This window comes from Manacus candei, unplaced genomic scaffold, assembly GCF_025592945.1.
Source record: "Manacus candei isolate 608988 ecotype Guabito, Panama unplaced genomic scaffold, ASM2559294v1 h1tg000002l, whole genome shotgun sequence".
Classification (NCBI taxonomy): domain Eukaryota; kingdom Metazoa; phylum Chordata; class Aves; order Passeriformes; family Pipridae; genus Manacus; species Manacus candei.
In genome coordinates, this window is record NW_026138050.1 from 3,792,064 (window position 1) to 3,819,379 (window position 27,316).

Consider the following 27,316-nt stretch of genomic DNA (forward strand, 5'->3'; position numbering starts at 1 on the left):
CGCCCACTCCAGACCTGTCACTTACCCTCCTGCGTGGCTGAGTTGGAAGTTGACCTGTGGAGCCCAGGGGGTGGCACTACAGGGGGATGAAGGATGCCAGACCCGTGGAGGTGGAAAACCTGTGACAGACTGGGCAGAGGGTAAGCACAGCTCACTGTGGACCCCAGAGAGGAAACCCATCATCACCCAGCGTCTCCCACCAGCCTCTCCCACGGGCACTGGCTCTTCTTGGAGATGGAGAGTTTGCCTCCTATCCAGGGAGTTGGGCAGATGGTGCTCCTGCTCTGGGCTCTGCACACCCACCAGCTGCCCTCTCGCTTGCACTTCTCTGTCAGAATTACACAGGGCTGAACCTCTCCCAGGCTGCGATGCTCAGCAGCTTTCCCAGAAAGCCAGGGAGGGTTCCCTGCTTCCAGGGGCAGCTGAACTCACTCCAAAACCTGACCCACAACTTCCACCTCGCCCATCATTTCTTTGCTGCTGGCGATAGGGCTGGACTGGGAGGCCTCCTGGCTTTGCTGTGCTTTGGTGCTGTCATTCCCAGAGGGTGTCTGGATGGCAGAATCACCTTCCCACACAAAGCACCTCAGCACCACTGGACATGGAAACACTCTTTTAAGCAAAAGGGGACATTTTCACCAAGGGAAGCAAAGCATCAGTGACCACTTCATCTTGAACAACTCCCTATGCAGTCATGATCCATCCCTTCCTTGTTTCAGCCACCAGTTTGTGTGCAGCCTCAGCAGTCTCCAGGTCAGCTCTGGAGCTGGTTTGATAAAACCTGTTTGGCCAAAGCCAGCAGCTGCCTGTGCAGGTGAGGCGCCGCTGCCAGTGCAGCCCTGCCTGACTTGCTCCTGGCATTTTCATAAAATCCTAGAAAGGCTTGGGTTGGAAGAGACCTTAAAACTCTTTTTGTTCCAACCCCCTGCCACGGGCAGGAACACCTTCCGCTAGACCAAGTTGATCAAAGCCACTTCCAACCTGACCTGAAATACTTCCAGGGATGGGGCAGCCACACGACCCTCACAGGGAAGAATTTCTTCCCAGTATCCCATCTAACCCTGCCTTCTGTCAGTGGTGCCCCATCCATCCGGCGGGGCAGAGGGGTCAGGACCCCTTTCCCGTCCCGGCCGCCCGCGGTGCCGGTGCCGGTGCCGGTGCGGGGCGCGCGGGGGCGCGCGCGGCGCGGTCGCTCCGCCCCGGCGGGACGGGCCCGATCCGAGCGCCCCGCGCAGCCCCGGCGGCTCCGGGCGCTGCCGCCGCCGGGGTCGCGCCGAGGCTGCCCCGCTCCGCGGTGAGTACCGGGGGGTGGCGAGGGCAGACCCTGCCCAAGGGACCCCCCCTTTTTTTTTTAAACACCCACCCGCCCCCCGCATCCCCCCCTGTTGCGTCCCGGGACGCCCCCGCCGGTCCGGGCAGGGAGGGTTTGTTTCTCGTCCCCGCTGGCAGCGGCGGTCGGGAGGAGCGCGGCGGTGGCGGCTCAGGCTTGTCCCGGTTGCCGTGGGAGACCCGCGCTTCCCCGCTGCCCGGAGAACCGCGCCGGGAGGGCTGTGCCGGGAGCGCGGGGAGCCTTCCCCGCATTGCCTGCCCCTGGGGATCCGTGTTCCGTGCACATCCCTTGGGATCCTTCCCCCATTGCTTGCCTCGTGGGATCCTTCTCCCCCTTGCACATCCCTTGGGATTCTTCTTCCCATTCCATACCCCTTGGGATCCTTCTCCCCCTTGCACACCCCTTGGGATCCTTCTCCCCCTTGCACACCCCTTGGGATCCTTCTCCCTCTTGCACACCCCTTGGGATCCTTGACCCATTCCATGCTCCTTGGGTTCCTTCTCCCCAGTACATACCCCTTAGGATCCTTCTCTTCCTTGCACACCCCTTGAGATCCTCTCCCCATTCCATGCCCCATGGCATCCTTCTCCCCCTCGCACACTCCTTGGGATCTCTCTCCCCATTTCCACACTCCTTTGGATCCTTCTCCCCACTGCACACCCCTTGGGATCCCACTGCTACTCCACACCCACCATTTCACCTGTATTTGGCTGCCTGTGACTGTCGTGGTGTCCCAGACCGTGGCAGGGAGGTGCTGGCATGGTCTGTGTTCCCGGGAGGCTGGAGCAGTTTCATGCTGAGTTGTAACTTTAGCAGAGAAAACTCAGGGGAGTTTGCTGCTTGCTGGGGAAGTGCTTATTTTCAGCTCTCTCCAGGACCAGTTAATTATCGCTGGAAAAAAAATTATTGCTAAGATCTTATAATTAGGCAGCCTACAGAGACTCTGCAGCTCGGGAGGCAGCAGAAAGCAAATGCTCTTTGTGCAGTGATTCTTATGTATGTATATGTGTGAATAGAGCTGCCTGGGCAGAGGGCTGGCATCTGTGCTGGCACATTACTGGAGAGCTGGTGCATGTTGGTGGCTCAAAAGACCTTGCAAAATAATTATAGGGGAAAAAAAAATATGAGAAAAGAAAATCTGCTGAAAGGTCTCCTGTTGTCCTTGTAGAATCAGGTCCCCAATTGTTATAATGTTTGTAGAGCGATAGCTGCCTTTGGGACAAACTGTTCATGTTTGCAGGACCGGGACTGCCTTTGTATCCTGTTTGAGCAGTCTCGGGGCCGCGGGGTCCAGAGTGCTACCACAGGGTGCCTGCTGCTAATAATAACATGGTAAGGAGTTTACCCACCCTGATCCGGCTAAAGACGGCACCAGGGCTGGCATGGACATCACTGGCCTCCGATCTGTCCCTAGATTAGGTGGATGAAGCTCCCACAAGGAAAGGCCGGGCTCTGAAGCGGAGACTTGATCCCAAATGGGAGGGAACGGGAGCTCCGGTTGAGAGTGGAGGGGTTTGGGCTCTGCCCTGGGGATGGGACCTGCAGAAGGGCAGGATTTGGAGCCGAGGAGTGCACGTCAAAGCCGCCGCATCCAGGGTGTTCTCATTTCCTTTGCTCTCCGAGGTCTAATTTGTTCCACATTGCAGTGCCGGGGCGGCCTCTCCCTCCGCTCGCAGCATCCAGGCTGCGGTTGTTGCCACTAGACCAAGGCTGCAACTCCAGTGGTTTCCATCCAAAAAAAAGAAAGGGGGGGGGGGGAAGAGAAGGGAAAATTTTCAAAGAGAGATCTGAGGAAACAGCTTTTCTGGTTGCCGTTTTGGGATGGTTGTAGCCGAAATCTCACCGCCCATCCGTGCAGAGCTGCGTCTGCTGTGCTGGGATGAGCCCCAGGGAAATTCCAGAAGATTAAAAAGTGTTTTAATAGCATTGCTGCTCTTCCCAAAAGGGAGTAAGATGACCTGGTAGCTACAGGTTGATTGGCTTGATAGCATCCCCACAGGGAGAAGAGGGAGAAACCTGGCTCGGGCTTTAATTGATTAAAGACTTCAGCACCAGGAATAAATTCCTGCCATCCAGCATGGCTGTATGGAAAATAACTCCTGGCAAGTAGAAATGATTTCAGTCTCCAATGTGAGAGGTGACTCTCTGGCTGTAACACAATTTTGTGAAGCATTTGAATTATGGGAGGTGATATTCTTGTAAAAATCTGCACTTTCCAGCATTAAAAAAGTCAGTCCAGTCCAGTATTTAGAGCTGACATTAGACAGTGTCAAGAAAGCCGGTATTAAATAAACGTGATCCATTTCCAAGGCAGTTATCAGGGAGATTATCACTGCTGGGCACTGCTAGCTGGTAACATGCACTCAGTGTTTTTATCACTAATCTGGAATAAAGGAGAGAGAAATGATTCCTGGAGAAACCTGGGGCTGACCCAGAGCAGCAGAGTGTTAATACTGTCTACAAATCCAGATGGTAAACTGGGCGAGCGAAAGGCATCCTGACTGGAGCAGAATGGAAAATGGAAATCCTTTTACACCCAAAAATAATAACTGGAGTTGTATGTGTTTTCCTGTCCCTAATCTGGACAACAAATTTTCGTCAGGAGCTGCTCGCAGACGCTGGGAGAGGCAGCACACGGGCTCACCAGGGAGCTGCCTGGGGGGTGGCTGTGTGTCTGTCCCACTTTCAGTGCTGGAGAACTGAAAAATTTCAGGGTAACGGCAAGTTTTGCTCTGGAAAAGAATAGCAGTTTGCATTTTTGGTCAGAACCAAATTTGGGTTTATGGCAGCCGAACCCACTCTCCGTCTCAGCAGGGGAGATGTGGGATCCAAGGGGAAGGGACCGAGAAGCTGCAGAAAATGTATTACAGCAAGAGAGGAGGTGGCCATCCAGTTAGTCTACTCATAAATCAAATTAAATAGGAGTGAGGGGGAGCTTGACAAAAACATTTAAATATTCTCACAGAGGAGAAAATACATGGTAACCAAAAGCTTGTTAATTGGGCAGTGAAAAGCATGGCAAGAATCGATGTCTGGCAGCTGAGGGCAGACACGTTGGAAATAAGGCATAAATATTTAACGAGCGGGAGCGATTAATCATCAGAAGCAGCGTGGAACAGCAGAGGTGGGGTCAGCATCTCTTTGCCTTTCACATCACGACCCATCACCTTGCACAGAGTTGCTCCCATAGCCCCAGCACTGGGCCAGCAAGAGGAGATGGATTGAACCACGCTGAGGCCCTGATTAGGTGATTTAATTAGATGATGCATTTATCTTTAATCACGGTGGAGCCGTGCAAGAGAGTACTTGTGCTCTGACGGCTTTCTGAGGAACACCCAGGAAATCATTGCAGGCACTTTGCAGGTGCTTCTTTTCTCTTTCTCTCTTGGTTACCAGTGGTCTTGATCTCACAGATCTGTGGTGGGAGGGCGAGGGGACGGTGCTTGTCTCTCCTTGATGTCCAGCAACACAGAGTGACATTCAGGAAACCAAATCTTGGTGAGCATCCCAGCATGCTCTGGCTGCTGGGGGAAGGAGATGGTCCAGGACTTGTCTACCCAAGGGTCAGAGAGGTCACCCAGCCTGGCGTCCCTGGGGACACATGTGCTTGGGAGAGGGAAATAAACGTCACGGGGCTGTTGTTGGTCCCATCTCATCCTCTTCTCCTTTGGCATAGCATTTCTTTTCATACAGCTGTTCTCTTCCTGGCTGTCTGCAATGGGCAAGATGCTGTTGGTGGGCATCACCATAGCTGGGTTTGCTCTGTCTCAGCTCCCAAGGCTTCTGAGTTCCTGCTGTGATGGAGCCTGAGCTTGGGCCTGGGCTGGTCTTCCCCATCTCTGGGCTGTGGTGGGATGAACATGTGCAAACATGATGCACATTGGAAGCGTACCTGCAGAACCCCTGAGCCCTGCAAACCCGCCACACTGTGAACAGCTCATGTCTGTGAGCAGCCCCAGGACCGCTCCTCCTCTTCCTCTTGCAGAAACACGACAGACGCCTGCCCAGGACGATGCACAACGAGCAGGAAAGGTTGTTTTGAGAAGGAGTATGAATGGAAGGCAAAAAGGCACGTGAGAAGGATGGCAAGGTAAGGGGAGTCTTTACCTGGGCACTGGGTGGGAGCACAGGGAAGGAGCTGCTCACCCGCTGTGGCAGCAGCAACCTCAGAGCCTGCAGGAAAGCCCCCGGCGGTTGCAGAGTCAGTTGTGGTGATGGAAGGACACGTGGTGGCCATGTGAATACTGAAAGCGTTTGTCACAGCTCTGCAGAGCACGTACAGGCAGAGCTGGCTGTGGGAAATAATTGGTTTTGGTGTGGTCAGGCACGGCCGTGAAGAGGTGAAGGGTCCCTGATACAGATCCCGCTGGGAGGCAGTCACAGGCTTTTGACTAATTCCTGTGTAGTCCTTAGCAGGGACAATGTCACTGAAGGCTGGAGAAAGGGGCTCTTTGAAAAGTCTGGATCATGCTCCGTGGCTGCAGGCACGTGTCCTCCAGTGACAGAGCCGGGAAACTGGGCTCCCTGCAGCGAGGAGGGGGCTTGTCTGGGCTGGGGATGCCCAGGAGCACATGTCCCACTGACCTGCAGGAAGGTGTGCCCAACACTTGACGCTCCTGCTGGCTTGTCCCCAGGCACCTGGGTCGAGCTGGAGCATCCCTGCTCCCACAGCAGGACCCAGCAGGATTGCAAGTACCACAGCTTCCATCCTTCTGGGAGACGCTGGTGCCCAGTGTGCCTGAGCACACGGATGTGGGAGGAGCCCATTTCATTATCGTCTTATCACGTCCATTAGAGTCCTCAGGGGGATTAAGACCGTGTATTCTGCTGTCTTCGGGAGAAGGCTGCAATTTCTCATGTGACCAGCCTGGTGAAATCACACCAGTGTTGCTCCAGATGCTGAAAAACTTCGCCTGATCCAGGCTGCTTATTTTTTCCCAGTGAAACGTCTTTGCCCCTGAACTCTGTAGGAGCTCTGTTTGATAGAAAGAGCAGGAAAATAGCTGAGCTATAAATAACACATTCAAAACCAGGCAGGGACCTGCAAGCAGTGAGGATGGTGTCTCTGTCTGTGATGAGAGCTTGGAGGAATGATTTTGCCAACAGCAGATATTAAAAGGTTTCCTTTTCTGCTGGAGGTATTTCAGGGTGGAGGAGATTAAATGCATGAGCTGAAACTGGTAATTTGATGACAAAGTTTTGTCTTTTGCATCCTTGATAACAAGGGACACTGGGGCACTTTTCCTTCTGGTCAATGGTAATGAGGGCTGGTGTGGCTGTGCTAACAGCCTGGGGCAGCTGTTCTTGAACCTGACTGTCTGCCAGTGCCCTGACCTGCTCCCCAGGTCGGGTCTGCCCCGGCATTCCCAGGAGGTGACACACAGCAGACATCAAGGGATGTCCCCAGGGATGTCCCCAGCGGGAGCAGCACCTCTGGGCTCAGCTGGAGGAGGAGGAGCAGCCCTAATCTCATCCCTGCCTCAGTTTCCCCACTTGCAAGGTGGGAGCAGGAACAGCCTTACCTGAACCCAGCGAGTTGTGATGAAGCTCTGGAGCCAGTGCTCGGCTGGGGAGGTATAAAAACCAAAACACTGAGCCCTGCTGTCCAGGCTGATTGCTGAGCCTAATTTCAGGCAGCAGTGACGTGCCAGGGCTGGAGCAGCTGCCAGCTCCCCTCCCTGCCCTGCAGCACCCTGACAGTTGGTTTTGGAGACAGCAGGTTGGGAAGAAGGACAGAACCCAGCATTTTTACAGTCCTGGTGGGGCTGGGAGTGACTCGGGGTGCAGCTGTATCACAGGATCACACAGCTCCCAGGCACATCCTTAGCACTTGGTGCCTCAGTTTCCCCATATGCAGCATTCAGCGGGGCCTCTGGTCCTGGGATGGGGGGATGCACATCCTGCAGAAGCCTTCCATGCGTGGCTGGGAGGTGGTTTCTGGGTTAGAAGGTGACCTCTTCCATTAGCAGCAGGGACGCTCTTTTTTCCTGAATTGGATGGTGGTTTGGAGGCTTTCCAGGGCCGACATCATTCTGCCTGATAGCGCTGAGTTTGCTCGGAGGCAAGATTGTGCCCGGGCGAGACGGGGCTGCAGCTGTGGAAAGCTGCCGGCACCCCGTGTCCTCCTGGCCATGCACAGCTGGATCCTGCCAGCTGCTGCATCCCAGCACTCTGATAGCTGTGGATGGGACATTTGGGGCTCCTCTGCATATGCTCCATGTTATAAATCTGGAGGTGAGGGAATTCCCAGTCCTTTCTGAATCAGGAATGCTCAGATTGTCTTTCCAGACCGTCCCTGCCAGCAGGTCACAGTGCAGCTGTGGGTTATCAGCTCCGTGTAAGTGCCAGGTGCTGGCGCATCCGGGATGCGATTTCAAAGCCATTCCCAGATGTTGGCAGTGACACTGGGCAGGACCACTATCCACCTAAAGCCAGAAGAATATCGTGGTTCCCAGTCCATTCCTGGGGGTTGAGGAGCACTGGGAGCTGTCACAGGGCCTTGGCCATGACTCCTCTGGTCACTGCGTGCCCGGGGCTGCCCTGAGCAGCCCTGCCCCTGCTAATGTGGCAAGGGCAGCCTTGTCAGCAATGCACCCCGTGCTTGAATGTCCTCCGCAAACCAGCAACAGCCAAGAGATTTGCCGGAGTCAGGACATTTTTAGAAAGGCTTATTAAAGCCCATTTTCACCCTGCGCCTCTCACTGAGCAAAAGCATTTAGCGGTGACCTCAGAGTGAGTGAATTTGCACTTGAGCTTTCCGTTTCACCTCTAAAAAAATGGGATTGCTCCATAAACTTGTTAGTGAAAGTAACTCCTGATGCATTGGATCTTGACCAGGATGGGCTCTGCCAAGTTCTGCTGGGCTCTGCTCTCCTCCCGCTGCATTTCACCTGGATAACAGGGACCTCTTAATACACACAGTGGAGAAATATGGGGCCACTCCAGGCTATGTTTTCAGGGACAAATCCATCCAGGGGCAACTGTGCTGGTTCCAAGGAGCCTGGCTTAGCTTTTCCACTGGTGTTTTGGGTTACACAAGGGAAATGGCCCTCCCTTGATCTGTCTCTTTCCACCTTGGAGGTGACAGCTGCTCCTCCAGCTGGTTCCTGCTCGCTCCTCCCCGCTGCACATCTGGCCTCCAAACCACTGACCTTCCCCTTTCTGCTCTTCCCTGCCCAGCTGTGCTTCATGACGGCTTCACGCACGATGTTCTATGGGCCCTCCTCCACCATGGCTCCACCATCCAAGAACCGGCTGAAGCGCCAGAGCCGGCTCTTCTCCCAAGTCCTGTACCGGACACTGAGCTACAAGGACCGGAGCTCGGCCTCCGCCTCCCCGGCCGCCGGTGAGGATGACCCTGCCGAGCTCTCCACCCAGCTCTCAGCCCCTGGCATCCTGAAAATCTTCGGGGGCAACATCTGTGCGGGCACCAACTACAAGAGCGTGCTGGTGACGGGCAGCTCGGGCGCGCGGGAGCTGGTGAAGGAGGCCCTGGAGCGCTACGGGCTGAGCCAGCTCAGCGCCGCGCAGTACGCCCTGTGCGACGTCATCGGCAGGTTCGAGGGCCCCGAGAAGCAGTGGCAGACGGAGGGGCTGAGGGTCCTGGGGGACCACGAGAAGCCACTGCTCATCCAGGACCTCTGGAAGCCCAGGGAGGGCTTCTCGCGGCGGCTGGAGCTGCGCAGGAGGGCGGAGGTGGAGGAGCTGGCGGCCAAGGACGTGGACACCACCACTGCAGGTCAGAGCTGGGTGTGGGGCAGGGGGAGGGAGCTGCGACCCCCCCTGAGCTGTCTGTGGGAGATGCACCCCCCACATCAGCAGCTTTCACACGTGGTTTGGGTTCAGGGGGTGGTGCAAGTGGGAGAGTGGCCACATTTTACCTGCAAGGCTCCTGAGTTGATCCATAGTCAGTACTCAGTACTCCTGCATAAATTTGGTATCAAATTGATTTACCTCAAATATTTACCCCAGCCAGTCTAGGGGTTAACCAAACTCCTGCTCATGGCTGGGGAGCAGCAGGCAAGACTATCAGTGCTTCCTGCTCTTCCCATCACTGAACCAGGACCATGGCATCCCCAGCTTCGTCCCTGGCAGAGCACTGCCCTGCTCCCCTGCACCCCCATCTCCCCATGGGCATCCCCCAGGCCAGACACCCCAGGCAAATCTGCAGGAGCAATTAAGGAAAATGAAAAGCTAATGAAGAGAGAGCAATGTAGGGCAGGAGAGTCCCTGTGGCAGTGCCTGATGGAGCCCAGGGCTGGCAGGAGCAGATAAGTACATCATTAGGAACCAGCAGGTTAATAAGTGACCCCAGCACAGAGTAATGAAGTTTTCCTCCTCCCACCCTAAGATAAAAGCCCCAGGAGGATGAGGGTAGAAAGGTTTAAAATCAGATTTTTACTTGCGTGATGCTCTTGCTGCGCTGGACCTGCTGGCAGAGGTGTCTGGACCAGGTTCTGGAGGTGTCAGCCAGGGGGTTTTGCTGGGATGGGCTCTGAGTGGTTCCTCAAGACTGTAGGAAAGAGTTGTTACTGTCAGAAATAAACTGAGGATGGTGCAGGATTCCCCTGGGTGCTTGGCAAACAACAGCCAAGGTTCTCCTCCCAGAGCAGCAGAAAAAATGGCCTGACCTGTCCCACACCAGCAGGGACACAGCTCCTCTCCCACCCATCCTAACAAAGGCTGGAAGGAGCCCAGGCACACAGGTGAAGGAATCCAGCCACGGGCATTCCAGGGGAGAGCAGGGGCAGCTGGAGCCTCCCTAACTGCAATTTTCAATTCTGATTTCACCTGGCATCTGATGGGGAGATGGGGCACCCTCCAGCCCCACGTGTCCAGTTTCTGGGTCTGCTCAGGGAGGGGATGCACAGGAGTGGTCCCAGCTCATCGTGTGTGGGACACAGAGAGAAAGAGGCAGCTGCTGCTGGCACCTGGGCCAGGGAGCTGGATGCTTTGCTCTGCTCTTCAGCTTTTTCTCCAGGCAGGATCAGAGAGAACTAAAACACTTTTGGAGAGCAGCGACTCTAAAAACAGCTTCTGTTGAAGAGAGGAGAGGGCAAGAGCCAAGTACCATGGTTATAGCACACAGTTGGGAGGGCCACGTGGCAGCTCCCTGCCTGAGCCCAAGGTCACATCACTCCCCCTCGGATACAGAAAGCAACGTTCCCGCCCGTGACCTGGATCTGGGTGGGCTGGCAGCCCTGGGGAGGGTAAGGCTCCCACACAGGCAGGGGAAGCAGCAGGCTCTGGGCTGCCCAGCACAAGCAGCTTGAGCTGGCCTGGGATTGGCACCCTTCGGTGATTTCCGATGGAGGAGCAGTTCCTGATGGCATTGCGTGCTCTGGATCTGGAAATAAGCCCGTTATGCTTTCGTTATCACTTCATTTGTTTCAGCACTCCTGGGTGGGGCGGTGGAAACTCTCCATTTTTTAACCTTTGGGCATTTTCCATAGCTGACCAAGCTCTTCTGAGGCAGAAAGCCTACACCCACGGTCGTTCAGGCTGTCTGCCCTGCAGACTACACAGCCTGCATTTGTCTTACCTGTTAAAATCTCACTCCTGCAGCCCTTCCTTCTGGGGGCAACAGGGGCTCTGTCACCAGTCTCACCCCATTCTGGTGGCACAGCCTAAAGGGATACTGTGGGGCTGGGGCCACACTTTCCCACCCAACCACAAGCTGCCAGGGATTAGAGGGTGTGATGCAGCATGTGATCCAGCACCCCAAAAAGCCTCAAAACTTCTGGTGTAATGGGGACTGACCAGGAGTGCCCTCCACCAGGGTCACCCTTCCCACCAGCCTCAAGCTGGCAGAGGTCCCCTTGCCAAGCAGCAGCTGCCCACCCGGGGTGGTGAGGCACTGGTGTGGAAAACACAACATCTGTGCAAAAACAAAGGGACTTTAGGCTTTCAGCTCCCTAGGAGAAAAGCTCAAAGTGGGATCCCCAGAGCAATACCTGTAGGCCCTTCCCCACACAGGGCATCACTGGAGCAGCAGGACCAGGGTGGCTGGGAACACTGGGGTCACACAGGTACATTGCTGCCTGCTGAGCTGCTGGCTGGGGGAAAGGCTCCACATCCATCCGTGACCTGTTAGCAAATAGCTTAAGAGTTTTATCTGCTCAGTTACCCATTATCCTAATTAGTTTATTAGCTGCTTCCCACTGGGGAGGACGGTGCTGGCTCCTCAGGCCACTAATTAGCAGCAGGTAGAGCATCTCTGCAGCAAACGAGGCAGACCCCTTTCTCACTGCTGCCCCTGGTCCTGCTTCTTTTGGGAGTGATGAGGCAGCAGTTATGGAGAATCTGCGGAAGACACCCACAAACTGGGGCTGCTGGGAGAGAGGTGCAGCACTTGGCATCTTGGTGGCATTTGTCTTCCAAAACAGCCCCATTTTGCACCATGTCCTAGTGGCTGAGGCTTCCCTGAGAGGCTGGAGGCTGAACTGCACACACACCTCCAGAAACTTGGGAGTTAAGCCTATTATACTAAAAGATGCTCTGGCAAGTGCCTTTGAGGATATGGCTTTGATATACCTTAGCAAGACTGCGTCCAGGGAGGAATCCCTGCAGAGTCTGCAGAGCAATTACATTAGGAAGGACTAGCCTGGTCTTAGCCCCTCCTGGGTAAATTCAAAGCATTTTCTTCTTTCCTGGGGCCCACGGAGTTATTTGTTGATTTATTTCTCAGCTAGGAAAAGTGAACCTCTTCCCTAGGCTGAAAAAGAGGCAGATCCCAGCCAAGATCCCAGGCACCACAACCGGCCGTTTTTCCCCTGGGATGCAGGACAGGCTTAGAGGGAGCAGCTTGGTGGGGTCTGGTGGATGCTGCCCCTGTCTGGGGTGCCCAGCTCTCCCTAAGGGGGTGATCCAGCCCTGTGTTATATGGTCTGATTAGTGAGAGATGCCTCTGCCAAAGTCCCTCATAGCACTGAATATAAGGTAGAGAGATAGAAAGAAACAGAAAAGAGGGGAAAGCTTTCTCTTGCTCTGAGTTGGTGGGTTTCTTGGGTTGCTGGCTGTGAGTTGATGGTCACGATCTCCCTCTGTCGGAATTACCTTTTACCCAGTCGGAGCTGATTCAGCACAGTTGCTGAGTTGGTTCTATTAGTTTCTTCTTTATCTTGGGAGTTCTGCCAAATGCCCTTATGGCCTGTGAATTCTGCATTCTTTGTGCCCACTATCAGTGGTACATCCTTTTTCCCAAGCTTTGTTAACCTCCCCCTAGGTCTGAGATCATTGAAGCATGCCAAGCCCTAAACTTTAGCAAGGCCTGACACTCGGACAACAGTACCACCTTTATACAGTCCAAGTTCTGGGTATCCAGGGAGGTATATTCAGGGGGCTTGGGTGGTCATTGGTGGTTGTAGATGCCCCATGACTTGGAGTGATCTTTGTTTGACCCGTGATGAGCATATGAGCATTTGCTTCTTTTCACATAGCTTGCCACAGTGAGCATTTTTGTCCAGGTGCATTACTTATGGCAACTTCCTTCTGTGGTCTTAACAGTGTTTGAGACAGGCAACTGTGCTCTTTAACTCCTTACACCCTGTTCCCATCCGAATCTCCATGTGGATTCAGCAGCTGCTGGCTCTGCCGTGGCTGCACTGCGTTGGGGATGGGGATGCTCAGGCAGAGTTCTGGGCAGGACAACCTGCACATGCCTGGGAGGACAAAACAGTACCAAAGGATTAAAAAAACCTAACCCAGTTTATGGAGGGACTTTGTTATGCTCAGGAAAAGAGCTGTGTTTATCTTTCCAGCACAGCTCCGGGGTTAGCAGGAGCCTGTGACGGGGGCTCTGTCGGCAGTGAAAAATCAGCTTTTTCCTACACAAATACAGAAGCTTCCTTTCCCCTCGATAAGGGACTGGTGATGGCATGTCTCTGCAGGCAGTGGGATCCCAGTGCTGGCAACCCCCGCTCCATCCCAATGAGCTCCAGCAATAGCTGCTCCCCAGGATCTGGCCCCACTCCTCACTGCTCCCACGGGTCTGGGATCTGCATTGCCTCAGCCATCCTTCATCCCTTTGGCCCATTTCCATCCTGTGGGTTGGGAATGGTGCTCCTGGGTGGAGCCAAGGTGTCCTGCAGACACGTTTGGGGTGGCCTTTGGCATTCCCACTGGTATGGCTTGGGCAGGCTTGTTGTACTCCCTGGATTTTGCATCCATGGGATGCAGGCGTCCCGTGCCGCTGGCCATGATGGGATGGGAGCGGGGCTGATCGCCTTTTTAAGAAGGACACGGGCACGAGACTGCTTGGGGTGGCTTGACTGTGCCTTGCCCTAATCCCAAGGCATGTAAACAGCAGGGGCTATTTTCTCCCTCTCCCACCACCCCTCCCCATCCCCAACTCTTTGATTTTCCCAGCAAAGGAGCGCTCCATTTAAAACAAACAAACAAAAAAATGTATTTCAGAACTGGCAGCCCATTCCTCACCAAATAAGGCAGATTGCATTTTTTTTTTTGGGTCTGAGCTTGTGAGTGTCCCTTTAAGCAGCCCTGGGCACCAGGCTCTCTGCTCTGCCATCCCCAAATCCCGGCCGCTGTCCCCAAATCTTGCTGGCCCAAGCCTGCTCCCTGGTCGGCCGAGCCCTGAGTGGCTCTGGCTCTGTGCTGCACTGACACCACTGCACTGCTGCTCCTGCAAGCAAATCCTTTAGGTTTTTTTTGCCTCTCTTCGTCCTCCCCGAATGCCAGTGACCTGCTCCCAGGAGACTGCCCATCTGAGGTATGAGCCACCCTTCGGATACAACAACTTCTTTTTTCTCCTGCAGAGCTCAAGCCATGCTTGCAGCACCGGGGGTCCCACAGGGACCCCCCCTTGGGGTTGGGGATGCCGTATGAGGGGCTGCTTTGGCAGCTCAGCCAGGCCTATTCATTCACTCCGGCTCCTGTTTGTCTTGCGGACAGCTCTGCTCAAATTGATGCTTCAGAGAAGTTAATTACAGCTTGCTCCTGCTGCAGCTGGGCTCCACTGCAGCTCCCATGCCTGGCTGATGCTCAGAGGGATTGGGGGGGGTGTCTCTGCTGCTCCTGCTTGCTGCTGGCCATCGAGTACTGATGGCCTGGAAGCAGCATCCAGGCCTTTTTTTTTCTTTTTAGCAAAGATAGACTGAAATGTCTTTTTAGCAGAGATTTCCTCTCCCCTCAACCCAGCAGGGTGGCCAGAGCAGGTGGGGGATGCTATGGAGTTTCCCCTTCTCCATCAGTGGGTTTTGGGGCCAGGGAGGGCTAGGACACCCCATTTTTGGCAGTGGCATTGGGGCAACAAAACTCTTCGCGCTGGTGTCCTGGTGTCACCTTTCGGGAAGGGCAAGGGACCAGGGGACACCAGCCCAGGGTGGGTGCGCGGAGCCGGGAGGGGTGGGTTTCATCTGCTCCATCCCCTCTCGGAGGTGCAGCATCCCTCCAGCCGCGGGGTGCTGCAGCGGTGTGTGGGGGGGGGGGGTCCTGGGGAGGCTGCAGGGGCTGAACGCCGCTCTGTCTCCCCCCCCCATCCCCGCAGGCATCAACGCCCAAGCGCGGAAGCTGCAGCGGCACCGGGCTCGGGGGGCCCGGCGGGCGGCGGCGGGGGCTGAGCGGCGCGGGCCCCCCCCGGCCCTGCGGCGCAGCCTCAGCGAGACCAGCCTGGGGACCCCGGTGAGGCGGGCCGGGGCCGGGGCCGGGACCGGGGCCGGGGCCCGGCTCCAGCGGCACTGCTCCACCCTGCCCGGCAGCCCGGCGGCGGCGCGGAGCGGCGGCAGCATGCGGTACTCCCTCTACCAGTCCCCGCACCTCCTGCTCCTGCAGGGCTACAGCCAGCAGCATGTAAGCACCGCGCCGCCTCCTGCGCACCCCCCGGCACCCCCCCACCCCCCGCTTTTCTCTCACCCCCCCAAAGCCCCCCGGGAGCGGGGCTGCTTGCATGGCCGGAGCTGCTGGGGTCGAGGGGCGGGGGGGTGGTGGTGGCGCGGGTGAGCATCCTTTAGAAAACGGGCTTGGGACTTGCAGCCTTGTCCCCCAAGTCTGTCCCCAACCTATCCTCAGGCGTGGGGGACATAGAGCCGGCACCTGTGACCCCCCAGCAATGCCCCAGGGGGATGCAGGACAACCCCCCGAGCAGCATCCCTGCCCCGGCACAAGGGAGCACCGGTTCTGCGGGGGATGGCTGAGCTGCCCCGTCCCCTGTCCGGCTGCTTCCTTGGTGGCAAATGGAATCAGAGGCAGCAAGGAAACGGTGCGCCTGGGAGCCCCTGCTCCCCAGTGCTGGAGGCACTTGGAGAACTGGAAAGGACTGGGACTGCTCTGTAGTTAATGGCTACTTTGTGCCGTTGAGTATCCCTGTGTTCCAAGCTTTCCATCAGGGTGACAGCGGCGCTGTAGCCATCCCGTTAGTGCAGCTGGGGAAACTGAGGCACTGGGGTGGTTACTGAGCTGCCTCGGGGTGTGCGGGCAGGCTGGAGAGGGGGAAGGCAGGGCTGGGAGTGGCTGCTGTGACTGGGGTCCCACCGTGTCCCCCCTGGGCAGGGGGATGCAGACATTGCTGCAGTCCTGGGGGGAGAAGGTGGGAAGTAAAAGCAGCTGCAGGAAGGGGTGTGTGGGGGAGAGAGGGCTTCTTCTGCCCAAAGCAGCCCCATTTACTGCATGGCCAATGTCATTTGTTAGCGTGCCCAAAGCAGGGTTGCTGCTGTCCTGCTTGGCAGCGAGAAGAATAAAGGTCTTTTTGCCATGCAAAGGTGCAGCATGCAGGGATGGCTGGGGACAGTGGGGGGACAGCCGGGGACAGCAGGAGGCTGCAGCACCCACAGCATGGCAGGGAGGAGGGTCCCTTCTCCCCTCTCCCCGGTTCATGCTGCGTCTCCCTGCTTGGCAGGACAGCCTGGTTTACCTGCTGAACCGCGAGCAGCACACGGTGGGCCAGAGGACGCAGGCGAGCAAGCCCAGCATCAGCCTGTCAGCCCCCGACATCCTGCCCCTGCACTGCACCATCAGGAAGCTCCGACCTTCCCGGCACCGCTCGGAGGAGAAGCTGGTGCTGGAGCCCATCGCCGGCGCCGGCATCTCCGTTAACTTCGCCGAGGTGGCCCGGACGGTGGTGCTGCGGCACGGGGACCTCCTGTCCCTCGGCCTCTACTACCTGCTCCTCTACAAGGACCCCATGAAGGCGCAGCCGCTGCCGGCGCAGACGCTGCTGAGGCTGCGAGCCCTGCACCCCGCCACCCCCGAGGGCCGCCCCGTCTGCGGGGCGTGTGGCAGCCTGCTGAAGGAGAAGGACCCTGCTGCCAAAAAGCGGGCCCCCTCGCCCACCGGGGGCCCCAGGACGCCCCGCAGGAAGATGCAGCTGGAGTTCGAGCCGGCGGCCGAGGACGTGCTCCTGCGGCGCATCATGACCCTGATCGAGCCCGGTGGGGACGACCACAAGCTGACACCCGCCTTCCTGCTCTGCCTCTGCATCCAGCACTCGGCCACCAACTTTGAGCCAGGAGACTTCGGGCAGCTGCTGCTCAAAGCAGCCAAAATGATCCAGAGGACGGTGTGGGTCAGTCAGCGGTGGGATGGGGTGTTGGTGGGGTGGGGGTGTTGCTGGACCCCCTTCCTGGGGGCTTTCCAGCCTGGTCCCTGGTGGCAGTGAGTGCTGCTGGGGGTGACGCTCGTGCCATCCCATCACACTGGTTCTCATTTTGATTTCCCCTTCTCTCCCTGCCCAGGAGCGGACACGGGAGCTGGCTGAAAAGCAGTCCCAGCAGTAAGTGTGACCTTCCTTGTTTTGACACAAAATGGGAAGAATTCAATCCAGTTTTACCTCCATGAGTGAGGGGAATCCATGGCTGGAAAACCACCCTCCCAGCCTGGTGGCAGTGATGCATGATGAATTTTCCTTCTAAACCTGATGCATTGTGCTCTCCGGCCCTTTCACTATGATGCCTGCAAGGAACGCGTGGGTCTGGAAAAGCAGGCGAGCTCTGGAGGGAATAGGGCCTGCAGCAGCTCTGGGGTTTTCTCTGATGCAAGACCTGGCCAAGGCTTTGCACTTGTGGCTTCAGCATCCCTGAGGGATGTAATAGGGACGGTCCTGATGGGGGGCCTCACCCCCTTCATGCTGAAGACCCCTTGGTGGAGCTGGCATTGCATTTGTGCATCCTGGGATGGTGGCACAAGGTGTCACAGTGTTGGGAACACCACTCTGGGGCAATCACAGCGGTGCAATGAGCTGGCTTCCCAGCCATTTCCAAAATCCTGGCTCTAAACCAGCATCTGGAGAAAGTGTTGAGGCTTTCTCTGAGCTCTTCTTTAGGACAAACTCCAAGGATGCTTCTCAGGCTTTTCCTATTGCAGGAAAAAGCAGTTCAGCAATTGGGAAACTTCCCAGATGCTTTTTGTTTATTTTGTTTTATTTTTGAACAGCCCAGGGCGGGTGAGCTGGGTTTAACTGTCCAGAGCTGGCAGGGGCAGCACATACCCCTGGGGAGAGCTGCTCTTCAGCCTTGGGTATTTACTGCAGTTCAGTTGTATTATGGGGAGTCTCCCCCAAAAGTAGCACCCCACAAAAGCAAGGTGGCCTTGGCCAGCCCAGTCCCTTCAGGGTCCTCTTTGCCATTCCACAGAGCAGGAACCACCAGATGTTTGCTTGTGAGGGGTCTTCCTAAGGGGGGTGCTGGACTTGGGGGTGAGAAGATGCTAGGTTCTCTGATGTTGCCCCAGGCTGGCTGTTTTCTTCCCAAAAGTCTGAGTGGGGATGCTGAGGAGCAGCAGCTGTAACACCTTCTGTGTCTCCCCAGCCAGGACCCTGCCTCCCTGTCCCGCTTCACCATCACGGACCTTCTCCCAGACCTGCAGCACATCATCTTCTGGATGGCCAACGCCATCGAGATCCTGTACTTCGTCCAGCAGAAATCACCCACCTACATCCAGAGCATGGAGGAGGAGCTGGACATCAGAGGTGAGGCTGGATGCAACACCCTGCCTGTTTTTCTGGCTGGAGAGGCTCTGTCCTGCTAATCCCCAGTCACAGGCGGCGGTCAGTGCCCCCGAGATGCTCCGTTAACCCCCGTAATCCTCATCAGCAGGGACATCTCCGCGGTGTGGGCTGGGGAAATCTGTGGGAGGAGCCTGTGTGGTGCCGCGGTGTTGCCCGGCTCCAGGTTGTGTTGTGTCCACAGCCGAGCAGCCCCTTTCCACCTCAGCAGCCTGCGGTTAGTGCCTCGGTGGGGCTTTCTTCCTCCCTGCTCCCGCTGCCATGGGGGGCACCTGGATTTGCAGGCAGCCCCTTCAGAATTGCTCACCGATGAGCCTGTGTTAATTCAAGCAAAAGAAAAAAGAGAAAGGAAAACAAAGAAAAAGGTATTAAATCAGCCTCAGAGCCTTTCTGGTTGATGCAGCAAATTAAGGTGTTTGTAGGCCAGGCAGGTGCTGGAGAGACAGTGCAGCCCTGAGCTGCAGCAGTGATGGGAGCCCCAGGGGATGGCAGGGGGGTGCTCTCTGGGGCCAGAGGAGCCTCTTTGCCCCTGTCAGGTGATGCCGTGGTGGTGCAAGCCTGAAAACGCTAATAATCCCCACCCTGGGAATTTGGGCACCTTGCTGCTGCAGGTTGGCTCCCCCATCCTCCTCTCTGCCCCACAGGCTCCAAGGAGTCTCTGTTCTCCTCGACCATCACAGCCAGCGAGGAGGCGATGACAGTGCTGGAGGAGGTGATCATGTACACCTTCCAGCAGTGTGTCTACTACATCTCCAAGGTACTACATGCTCCCACAGACAGGCAGCAGTGTCACACGGGGCCAGCACGAGCATCCTCAGCAGCTCTCGGGCTGCACAGGAGTTTTGGTTTTTTTCAAGCTTTTACTCCTTGGCAGTTGCATCACGCTGAGGTGTTTTCCTTCGGGCTGAAGTGCCCCGATTTTTGGTCGCAGCCCAGGAAAAGTATTGAATTACTGCGGCGTGTTTCCTTGCCTGCAGTGCAGCGGCTCGGGGGAGGTGTTTGGGGAGAGCTGCTTGGCTCCGGCCAGCGCGGCATAATGGTGTGATTCAGGGCGTGATGGAAAGGGGCCCCTGGACCGTCGCCGATGGACCGCGAGAGCTGGGCGGCATCGGGAGCAGGGAACAGAGCGGGCAGTGTGAGGCAGCAGAAAGGCTGCCCTGTGCGGGACGGCTGCCTGTCCTCTGGCGTCGGCGCGAGGGGATGCAGGGACTTCTCCTGCAGCATTCCAGAGGGGCACCTTCCTCTCCTGCACGCTCCTCTTCCCTTAGCCCCGGCAGAGATGGGTGCTAGGCACTGCTCTCCCATTTAAGCAATAGGAGAGGATCATCCCCATTGATCCTGGTTTTCCTGTCACCCTCGTGTCCGACTGATCGGCCTCTGCCCTGGTTCACATCGGATTTCAGATCCTTTCAGCTGAGCTGTCACACACCACCACCTCCAACTGCTAAAAGTAACCAACATGTTAATTTTTATAATGTTAATTTTAACAATGTAAATTTTTATAAATTTTAAACTTCTGCACAACACAGGAGCACATGGGGGCAGGGGGTGAGCAGGAGCAGCCCCTTGTTGGGGCAGCACCAGCAGGGTTTGCTTGGCTGGCGGAGGTGAGGGGGTCAGAAATGTTTGTCTCTTGCAAAAACAGAAAAACCAAGCAAAATGAGTCTGCTGTGAACTTGCTGCTCTCCCTGCAGTGTCTGTATGTGTCGCTCCCTGCCCTGCTGGAGTGCAACCCCTTCCAGAGTGAGTGCCGGGAGAGCTGGAGGGCGGCCCCGCCGCTGCCCGAGGAGCTCCGCAGGGTCGTGCTCATCTACCAGGCGGTGCTGGACCTGCTCCACCAGTATGAAGTGCACCCAGAGATCACCTCCCAGATGTTTGCCTACCTCTTCTTCTTCTCCAACACCCTGCTCTTCAACCAGCTCCTGGATAAGGGTCAGTCCTCCTTAAACTGGGAAACATGTAGGAGACTGGACTTGTGGGACACCCTCCAGTGCATCCCAGTGCCTCCTCAGGGGGTACAGGAAGGAAGGGTCTGGAGATGGGCAAGTCTCAGCAGTTTTGGGGAGGCCAAGCAGAGCCCCAGCTGCTGGCTCCAGGGTCCCCATTCCCAGGAGAGGCTGAACCCCATCCTCAACCCTTGCCAGAGCCCTGCCCTTTTCAGCCTGAGCAGAGGAGGCTGAGAGCACTTCAGAGGGGCAGCTCATTAATAAACTGCTGCAGCCTGAGGTGCTAATTAGCCCTCATTAACACAGCTGCCCCACTGTTAGTGCCAGGTGAGGTCCAGCCACCACCAGGAATCATAGCTATGGGATGCTGGGTACCTTAACTTCGGGCAGGGGCTGGGGGGACTGAGGGGCTGTTCCCTGATGTGTGCTGATGGATGCTTTGCCTCCCCAGGCTCCTCTCTCGGCTGCTTCCACTGGTCTCAGGGGGTGAAGCTGCGGGCGAGTGTGCGGCTGCTCCTGGACTGGCTGCGTGGTGCTGGCTTCGAGCAGCTCGCCCAGCAGTTCTTCGCCAAACTCGCCAGTGTGGCCAACCTGCTGGCCATGCCTGGCTCCCAGCTGGTGCAGGTGAGGGATGCCCAGCCCGTGGCTCTTGACATTGGGACAGGCGCGGGCAGGAGGGACCCTGCTTGGCATTTGGGGGTGTCCCTACACTGATGTGTCCCTTTTGCAATCTGCCTCCAGCTGCCCTTTCCCGGGGTGGTGGGTCTGTGGGTGGGCATGGAGGGGATGCTCAGACTCATTGCATATTCCCTGACCTTTCCCTCCTGTGCCCCTCATGAGTCCCTGCCCCCGGGAGGAAGCAGCTCCTCACCCCTGTCATTCCCCCCACGCTCTGTCTCCTCGCTCAGATGACCTGGCCGTCCCTGCGAGCCGAGTTCCCGGCGCTGAGCCCTGCACAGCTCCACCGGGTGCTGAGCCAGTGCCAGGCGGTGATGGACATGGGCTGCATCGCAGCGTGGCAGCCCAGCGAGGAGGAGAGCCCAGCCACCTTCCAGCCCGGTGAGCCCCTGGCTTTGCTCTCAGTGCTGCTCTGGTCATCGTGCTCCGGTCACCCACAGGCTCCCTCCAAGGTTTTTATGTACAAACCAAACAGGCGAATCCCTTCCCCTCCCTGGGTCTCCTGTAGTAACTGCAGCAACTGGGAATAAGCACAGGCCTGTGATTCAGATATTGCAGAGGATGCAAAGGGCACTCAGATGGGCATGAGGCTTTTCCTGTGGACCCGAGTGAGGGATGCTGCTGGCTTGCAGCTCACCATGTCCCTGACCCCAGCTGGGAGACTGCACACGGCCGAGAGCTGGGAGGCAGGAGCAGAGTGCAGCCTGGGCCAGTGCTAGCCTTCCTTCCTCTACCTTTTAGATGAGATGCTGGAGTCCTTTGACAACCACCCACCCATCATCCTGCCCAGTGGGGGCTTCAAAGTGGACCTGGAGGTGGAGACGTTGGATGACAACATCTACCGGCACCTCCTTTACATCCGCCACTTCCTCTGGAGCCTGCAGAGCAAGAGCCCCCACACCAGCGAGGGGCCGGGCTCAGCACCCCTAAAGGTAGCCTGTATCCCACAGAGGGACTGTTCCTCTCCTGGGTGGGCAGGAGGGTCTTGGGTCCCTCTGGAGACCCCTCCAAGCCCAGTGCCAAGGGTTTGCTGCCCTCGCTTGCAGCCTAGAGCTGTGGCAGTGCCCTCCTGAAAAGCTGCTGGAAGGATTAGTGCTGCTAATCCCCCAGCCTGGGGGGCCGGGAAGAACAGGCTCTTCCCAGCAATCCCATTAGGGGAGAGGAGGGAGGAAAGGGAGGTGTCTGCAGGCAGTGCTCCCCTTCTCCCTGTGTGTTCCCTGTCCTCTCTATGCTGCACCCTGCCCGTCCCCAGCAGCCAGGCTTGCATAAAAGCACTAATTAGCTAATGCCTGTAAAGCACAGGGAGGGTCATACGTGCTGTGGGTGCTAAACTTAACTGCCATTTGTGTCCAGCTCCATGGGGAGGATGTCCCTCCAGCAGGTCCCCTTCTCTTCTCCCATCCTGTAACCACTGCACCACCACAGGCACCACTACCTCCTCTCCTTATCCTGGAGCCCTTGGGCCACAGGAGGATCTGTGCTCCCACCGGTGTTTCCCTCCAGTGGGATTCCCCATTAGGGACATGACCAGGAGTCCCTTCCTGGCTGCCTGTGAACATTCCCAGCACGGCCCTGGCCACAGAACTGGGGAGGGGGAGCTGTGCTGGCAAGCCAGGACAAGCCCTGGTGGTGTCCAAATTGCCAAGGCTTTGGCTGGAGCTGGCAGCTGTCCTGCCTGGGAAGCAACGGGGTGGTGGGGTGCAGGTAGGGAGTGAAAAGCACATTCGGGGGGTCCTACAGAGCATTTTCCTCCTTAAGAAAGAGGCATGCACGACGCCAGAGGTCCTGGAGGTGAGCGAGAGCCCGGCTGCTGCCCTGGGGAGCACCAGTGCCCAGGAGGACTATTGCTCCCCGGGGTGCTGTGCTGAGCCGGAGCCGGAGGGGAACCCCCGGCCCTGCCTGGCCACCAACGGCATCCCCTGTGAGCACCCCGGCGAGCCACAGATCCAGGAGAAGCTGAAGCAGCTGCAGCTGGGCAGGGGTCCAGCCCCCAAGGCTGGCACGGCACCCACAGACTCCTCTTGCCTGCTGACACCGCCCACCACCCCCCTGAACTTCGACTCCGGGAGCCCAGAGTCCCCACAGGGCACGGGCAAGGGGCTGCAGGACCCCCGGAGGAACGGGATGAGCGGCACCAAGGGCAGCACCCCCGAAGGTACCGAACGCTGGCGCTGCCCAGGGGTGGTGAGGATGGGTGTGGGCGGTGCCAGAGCCGTAAGCCGGTCTCTCCGCTGCCAGGATGTTCGCCGACCCCCTACGACTACCCCACGCCGGAGTCTTCCAGCCGCAGCTCTGCCACCGACGACTTCTGCTACGTCTTCGTGGTGGAGCTGGAGAGGGGACCCAGCGGGCTGGGCATGGGGCTGATCGACGGCGTGGTGAGTCCTTGGCAACTGCGGGACAGGGCTGATGCCCCTCGCACAGCTGGAGTGGGACACGTGGGATGTGGTTTTTACTCCCAGAAAAGCCAGCAAAGAAGCTAATGGCTTCCCACGGGGGTTAGGCTGCTTCTCCTGGGGAAAACGAAGCACTGAGGGATCTCTCAGAGGATCTCTCTACTCCTACGTCTCTGAGCTGTGCATGCAAAGTCCATAGCAGCTGTCCTGCAGCTGGAGAGCAAACAGGCTCAGCTCTTTTGTGGAAGGAAAATGACTCAGCTGAGGTCTTTCCTCCACCCTTCAGCGGTGGCAAGGGAAGTGGAGGGGAGCAGGGAGGCTCAGGGGTGCCAGAACAGCTCTGCCGTTGCATAAGGCAGCGTTGGAATCTGCCTTAGTGGGGTGGGTCATCTTTCTAAATGGCCTTTCAGGGCAGTGCTGTTAGTCAGTAGGAAACAGAGCATCACTGAGCCCTGGGACAGCTGTGAGCACCGGGGTCCCATCCCAACCTGGCCACAGGTTAACGATGCTTTACTCTTAATTAAATTGAACAAGAACAGATTGCCCTCACCTCTCCTTTCTGTGTATAAATTGATATAAAACTGAAGGATCGTATTTCCTTCCTGTTAGCACCATCCCCAGCACCCACCCATCACATTCCCAGAGTTTCCAGGGTCCTACCTGGCATCAGGCACCCACTTGGCTGTGAGCCCTGGGGGAGAGTCGCCTTACCTGGGGAGCTCAGCCCTTTGGGACCACAAACCTTTCGTGTCCCTTTGTTGCTCACTGCCTCTCCCTGCCAACAGCACACCCCCCTGTGCTCCCCGGGGATCTACATCCGCACCCTGATCGAGGACAGCCCCGCGGCCGCCGACGGCCGCCTCTCCCTCGGGGACCGCATCCTGGCTGTCAACGGCACCAGCCTCATCGGGGCAGACTATCAGAGGTGAGTCACACCTTGCCAAAGGGTCTGGGATGGAATCAGCATTGCTCAGGTCCAGGTTTCCAGCTGTTTTGCTCAAAGAGCCCCTGGTGCTGCGGTCCTGGCCCACAAACCAGAGGATGCTGCAGTACGAGCAAGCTGCAGAGAGAGGAGTGGCCTGTGCAGGACACCGGGAAGAGTGGAAGGCAGCTGTTTGGGGGGTTTGGAACAGGGCATGGGGCAACAACTGGGGAGTATACTTGGGAGAAAAATGAGAACTCCAGAGGTGGGTCTCAGCAGTGCAGAACTGCTCCAGCCCCATCCCACCCCAGGCTTCCGCTTGAAGGTGGTGGGATGGGGCAGCTCAGAGGCAGAGCCCAGGTGGCCACGGGGCAGCGCAGCTTTGGGTTTGTTTGCCGTTGTCATGGCAGCACTAACACGGAGGTCAGGCCTTCCAGAAAGCTACAGACAGAAGAGCAACAGACTGCTCGTAACCCTGAGCAGGCACAGGGCAGAGGGGGCAGGTGCTTGGCAAAGGGGGGGTGTTCTGTGAATGTCCTGGGGGGTTGCCAGCCTGTGGGAACCAGAATTCACCTCTCTCCCTGTTGCTGCTCTCTGCAGTGCTGTGGAGCTCATCCGCTCCGGAGGGAAGAAGCTGCGGTTTCTGGTTGCCAAGTCGGATGTGGAAATAGCCAAAAAAATCAGTTCCAGCTCCTCTGTCTCCTAGTCCTTGTGGTATCAGGATCCTTCTGCAGCAGCCTGCGGGTGCAGCTCTGGTTAAGGCTCACCCTGGGGGAGCCTGGAGTGAGGGAGAGCAAAAGGGAGGACCAGGACTCCACAACTGCCCTTGATTTGCTTTTGGACACTTTGTCCCTGTGCTGCAGCAGATGAAAGGACATGCAAGGATGGTGCATGCTTCTCCCACGGCACTGGCTGGAAGCATCATTCCTGATCCATTGCCCAGCCTCACCTTATACCTGGTGTTGTCCTTCTCAGAAGCTTTCCTGGTCCTTTGTCCCCTCTGGCAGGGGGCAGGAAGAGGATGCTCCCCCCCTGGGGACTGTAGGCAGGCTCCTCTGTTCCTCTAGGCTGGAGCCCTGTGTGCTATTTCATGCTGGCAGGCAGAAGACTTGAAACACCTTTGGATTTTAAAGATGAATGTGTGGGGCAGGCCTGGGCTCCACTGTGGCAGTGGCCACCTGAGGTGCTGGCACATCAGGCTGGAAAAGTGTGCCTAGCTCTGGGAGTGGTGAAGGCAGCACAAGCACCCAGGAGCAGGATTCCAGGCAGGATGAATTGCCAGGAGTTAAGTTCCCTGGTGCCATACTCAGGTGCCTTTCTGCTGCTGGGCTACCAGCCCTGCTTTGGGATGGGAAGCAGCTACAGCAAAGGGCTGATACCACCAGCAGTTCCTGTGAGTCCCAGGGAGAGCCCCCTGAAGAAAAGGACTCCCTTGCCCTTGTTCTGCAGCAGATTTACTGCCCGGCTCCAGCACCACAATCTTGGCAGAAGGCCCCTAGGACTGATCCAGCAGCATGGGGCATCCACAGCAGAGTTTCTCCTCACAGAGGGTTTGTGCCACCAGGAACTCAAGAGAACCTGGCAGCACACAGGGCCAGACCCCAGGTGTGGCTGACACCAGCCCAGGCAGACAAATGACAGCTTGGCACTGCGCCTGGTCCTCTCCCTCCAGCTTTGCCAGGCCATTGCAAGGCCACCCCGTTTCCTGCCCAGCTTGGAGCATCTCACCAGTGCGTGCTGCTGACGTGCCGATGGGCGAGGACGGGCAGCAGAGGCTCCCTCTGGAAGGACAGTCTGGAGTGTCCCAGGAACTGCTCTGCTACCTGCTGCCGGCCACGGTGTCAGCAGAGCCGAGGAACCAGCTCCACCGTGCGGCTGTCGAGGCCCTGGCACACCCGGCCTCCTGCCTGCCGAGCCCTCCCTCTGCTTTTAGCAACATTAACGGGATAAACCCGACCTGATTTCCACATATAGATGGATACTGAAACCTAGTTTAGCCGAACCCTATTAATAACAGCCTGCAGCAAAGCCCTCCATCACACCCTGCATGGCCTAGGCTCTGGCAGCAAATCAGATACTCACATGGCATCTCACAACAATGCCACTCGAGGATTGTGATGCTAAAAAAGGGTTGGCCTTAATGACACCTCACTGCTGTAGTTTTGGTTCCTGTGCTTAAGCCTCGCACGTCTCGGGAGGAGAGAGATGTCAAAACAATCCATGCAAGGGAAACACTCCACTACTGGATTTCAACACAGCCTGGCCTGTCTTTCCTAGGCAAGATGGACCAAGCACCTTCACCAAGACATTAGTGCCTTGCTTCTCTGCTAGGCCACGCTCACACCCCCTGGGTGGGGTGCTGCCCCAGCAGGGACTGGGGGCAGTGCATCCCTCCTGCTGCTGACTCAGCTGTACCAGGCAGGCGAGCAAAGGCTCAGGGCCCCACGGGGCTCCTGGTGATTCACTCCACTTTGAATCAAGTAGGTATGTTGGCCTGTCATCCCCCACAGAACTTGAAATGGGCCGCCTAGGTCCCTTGGAAAAATTGCATGCACTCCTTACTCCCCTCTGCCTGGAAGCCAGGGCTTGGGGGAGGCTTGGTTTGCACTACAGTGCTGGGGCTGCATCCTGGCAAGTTCCAGCAGTACCAGCTCAACCCTCTGCTCCCAACTGAGCACTCCTGGAGCTGGAAAACAGCCCCAGAGCTGTATGTTGCTCACAGTGCAGTCAGGTATTGAAACAGACTGTAAATAAACCCTGCTATTTACTAGTGTGCATGAGGGCTGGCTCCTCCCGGGAGGAGCCTTGGGATGGATTTACTTCCCTGTTTGTTAATACTGTACAGCTCAAACGTGTATAAACCTCTGGTGCAGATACAGAACACAGCATGGCGCCTGTCTGACATAGGGCTGGTGTATGTTAAGAAATGCTCTGTGTCAACAATAAACTGGATCAATAAATCTCTCTAAGCTCTGCTCTGGCAGCTGTCTCTTGGATCTCAGCGTGTTCACTCTGATGGTAAGACAGAAGAGTGGTGAGGGCTCACAGCAGATTAACAGTCAGTTCTGCTTCCTCCACCTCACACAGGCT

The 27,316-nt window shown here is 57.0% G+C and overlaps 1 protein-coding gene across 2 annotated transcripts; it reads left to right on the top strand.

Annotated features, from left to right (window-relative positions):
• Nucleotides 1-1,228: 1,228 nt before the first annotated feature.
• RADIL (Rap associating with DIL domain) lies at nucleotides 1,229-27,290 on the top strand. Of its 2 annotated transcripts, none has more exons than XM_051782529.1 (16): nucleotides 1,229-1,294; nucleotides 5,316-5,420; nucleotides 8,510-9,068; nucleotides 14,835-15,136; nucleotides 16,182-16,847; nucleotides 17,017-17,054; nucleotides 18,088-18,248; nucleotides 18,929-19,041; nucleotides 19,979-20,216; nucleotides 20,682-20,854; nucleotides 21,139-21,289; nucleotides 21,650-21,840; nucleotides 22,667-23,063; nucleotides 23,147-23,286; nucleotides 24,090-24,229; nucleotides 24,827-27,290. In XM_051782529.1, exons 2-16 carry the CDS (start codon nucleotides 5,385-5,387, stop codon nucleotides 24,930-24,932), a joined length of 3,411 nt encoding a protein of 1,136 aa, XP_051638489.1. In that variant the 5' UTR covers nucleotides 1,229-1,294; nucleotides 5,316-5,384; the 3' UTR covers nucleotides 24,933-27,290. The 2 variants fall into 2 exon arrangements, with proteins under 2 accessions (XP_051638489.1, XP_051638493.1); XM_051782533.1 differs by lacking the exon at nucleotides 1,229-1,294 and adding an exon at nucleotides 2,571-2,662.
• Nucleotides 27,291-27,316: the final 26 nt, after the last annotated feature.

Excerpts from the sequence above, each read along its gene's own strand:
- RADIL (XM_051782529.1), top strand. The coding sequence starts at position 5,385 with ATGGAAGGCAAAAAGGCACGTGAGAAGGATGGCAAG. Across the intron at positions 20,855-21,138 it reads CTGGCTCCCAGCTGGTGCAG|ATGACCTGGCCGTCCCTGCG; the intron begins GTGAGGGATGCC and ends CTCCTCGCTCAG. Across the intron at positions 24,230-24,826 it reads ATCGGGGCAGACTATCAGAG|TGCTGTGGAGCTCATCCGCT; the intron begins GTGAGTCACACC and ends TGCTCTCTGCAG.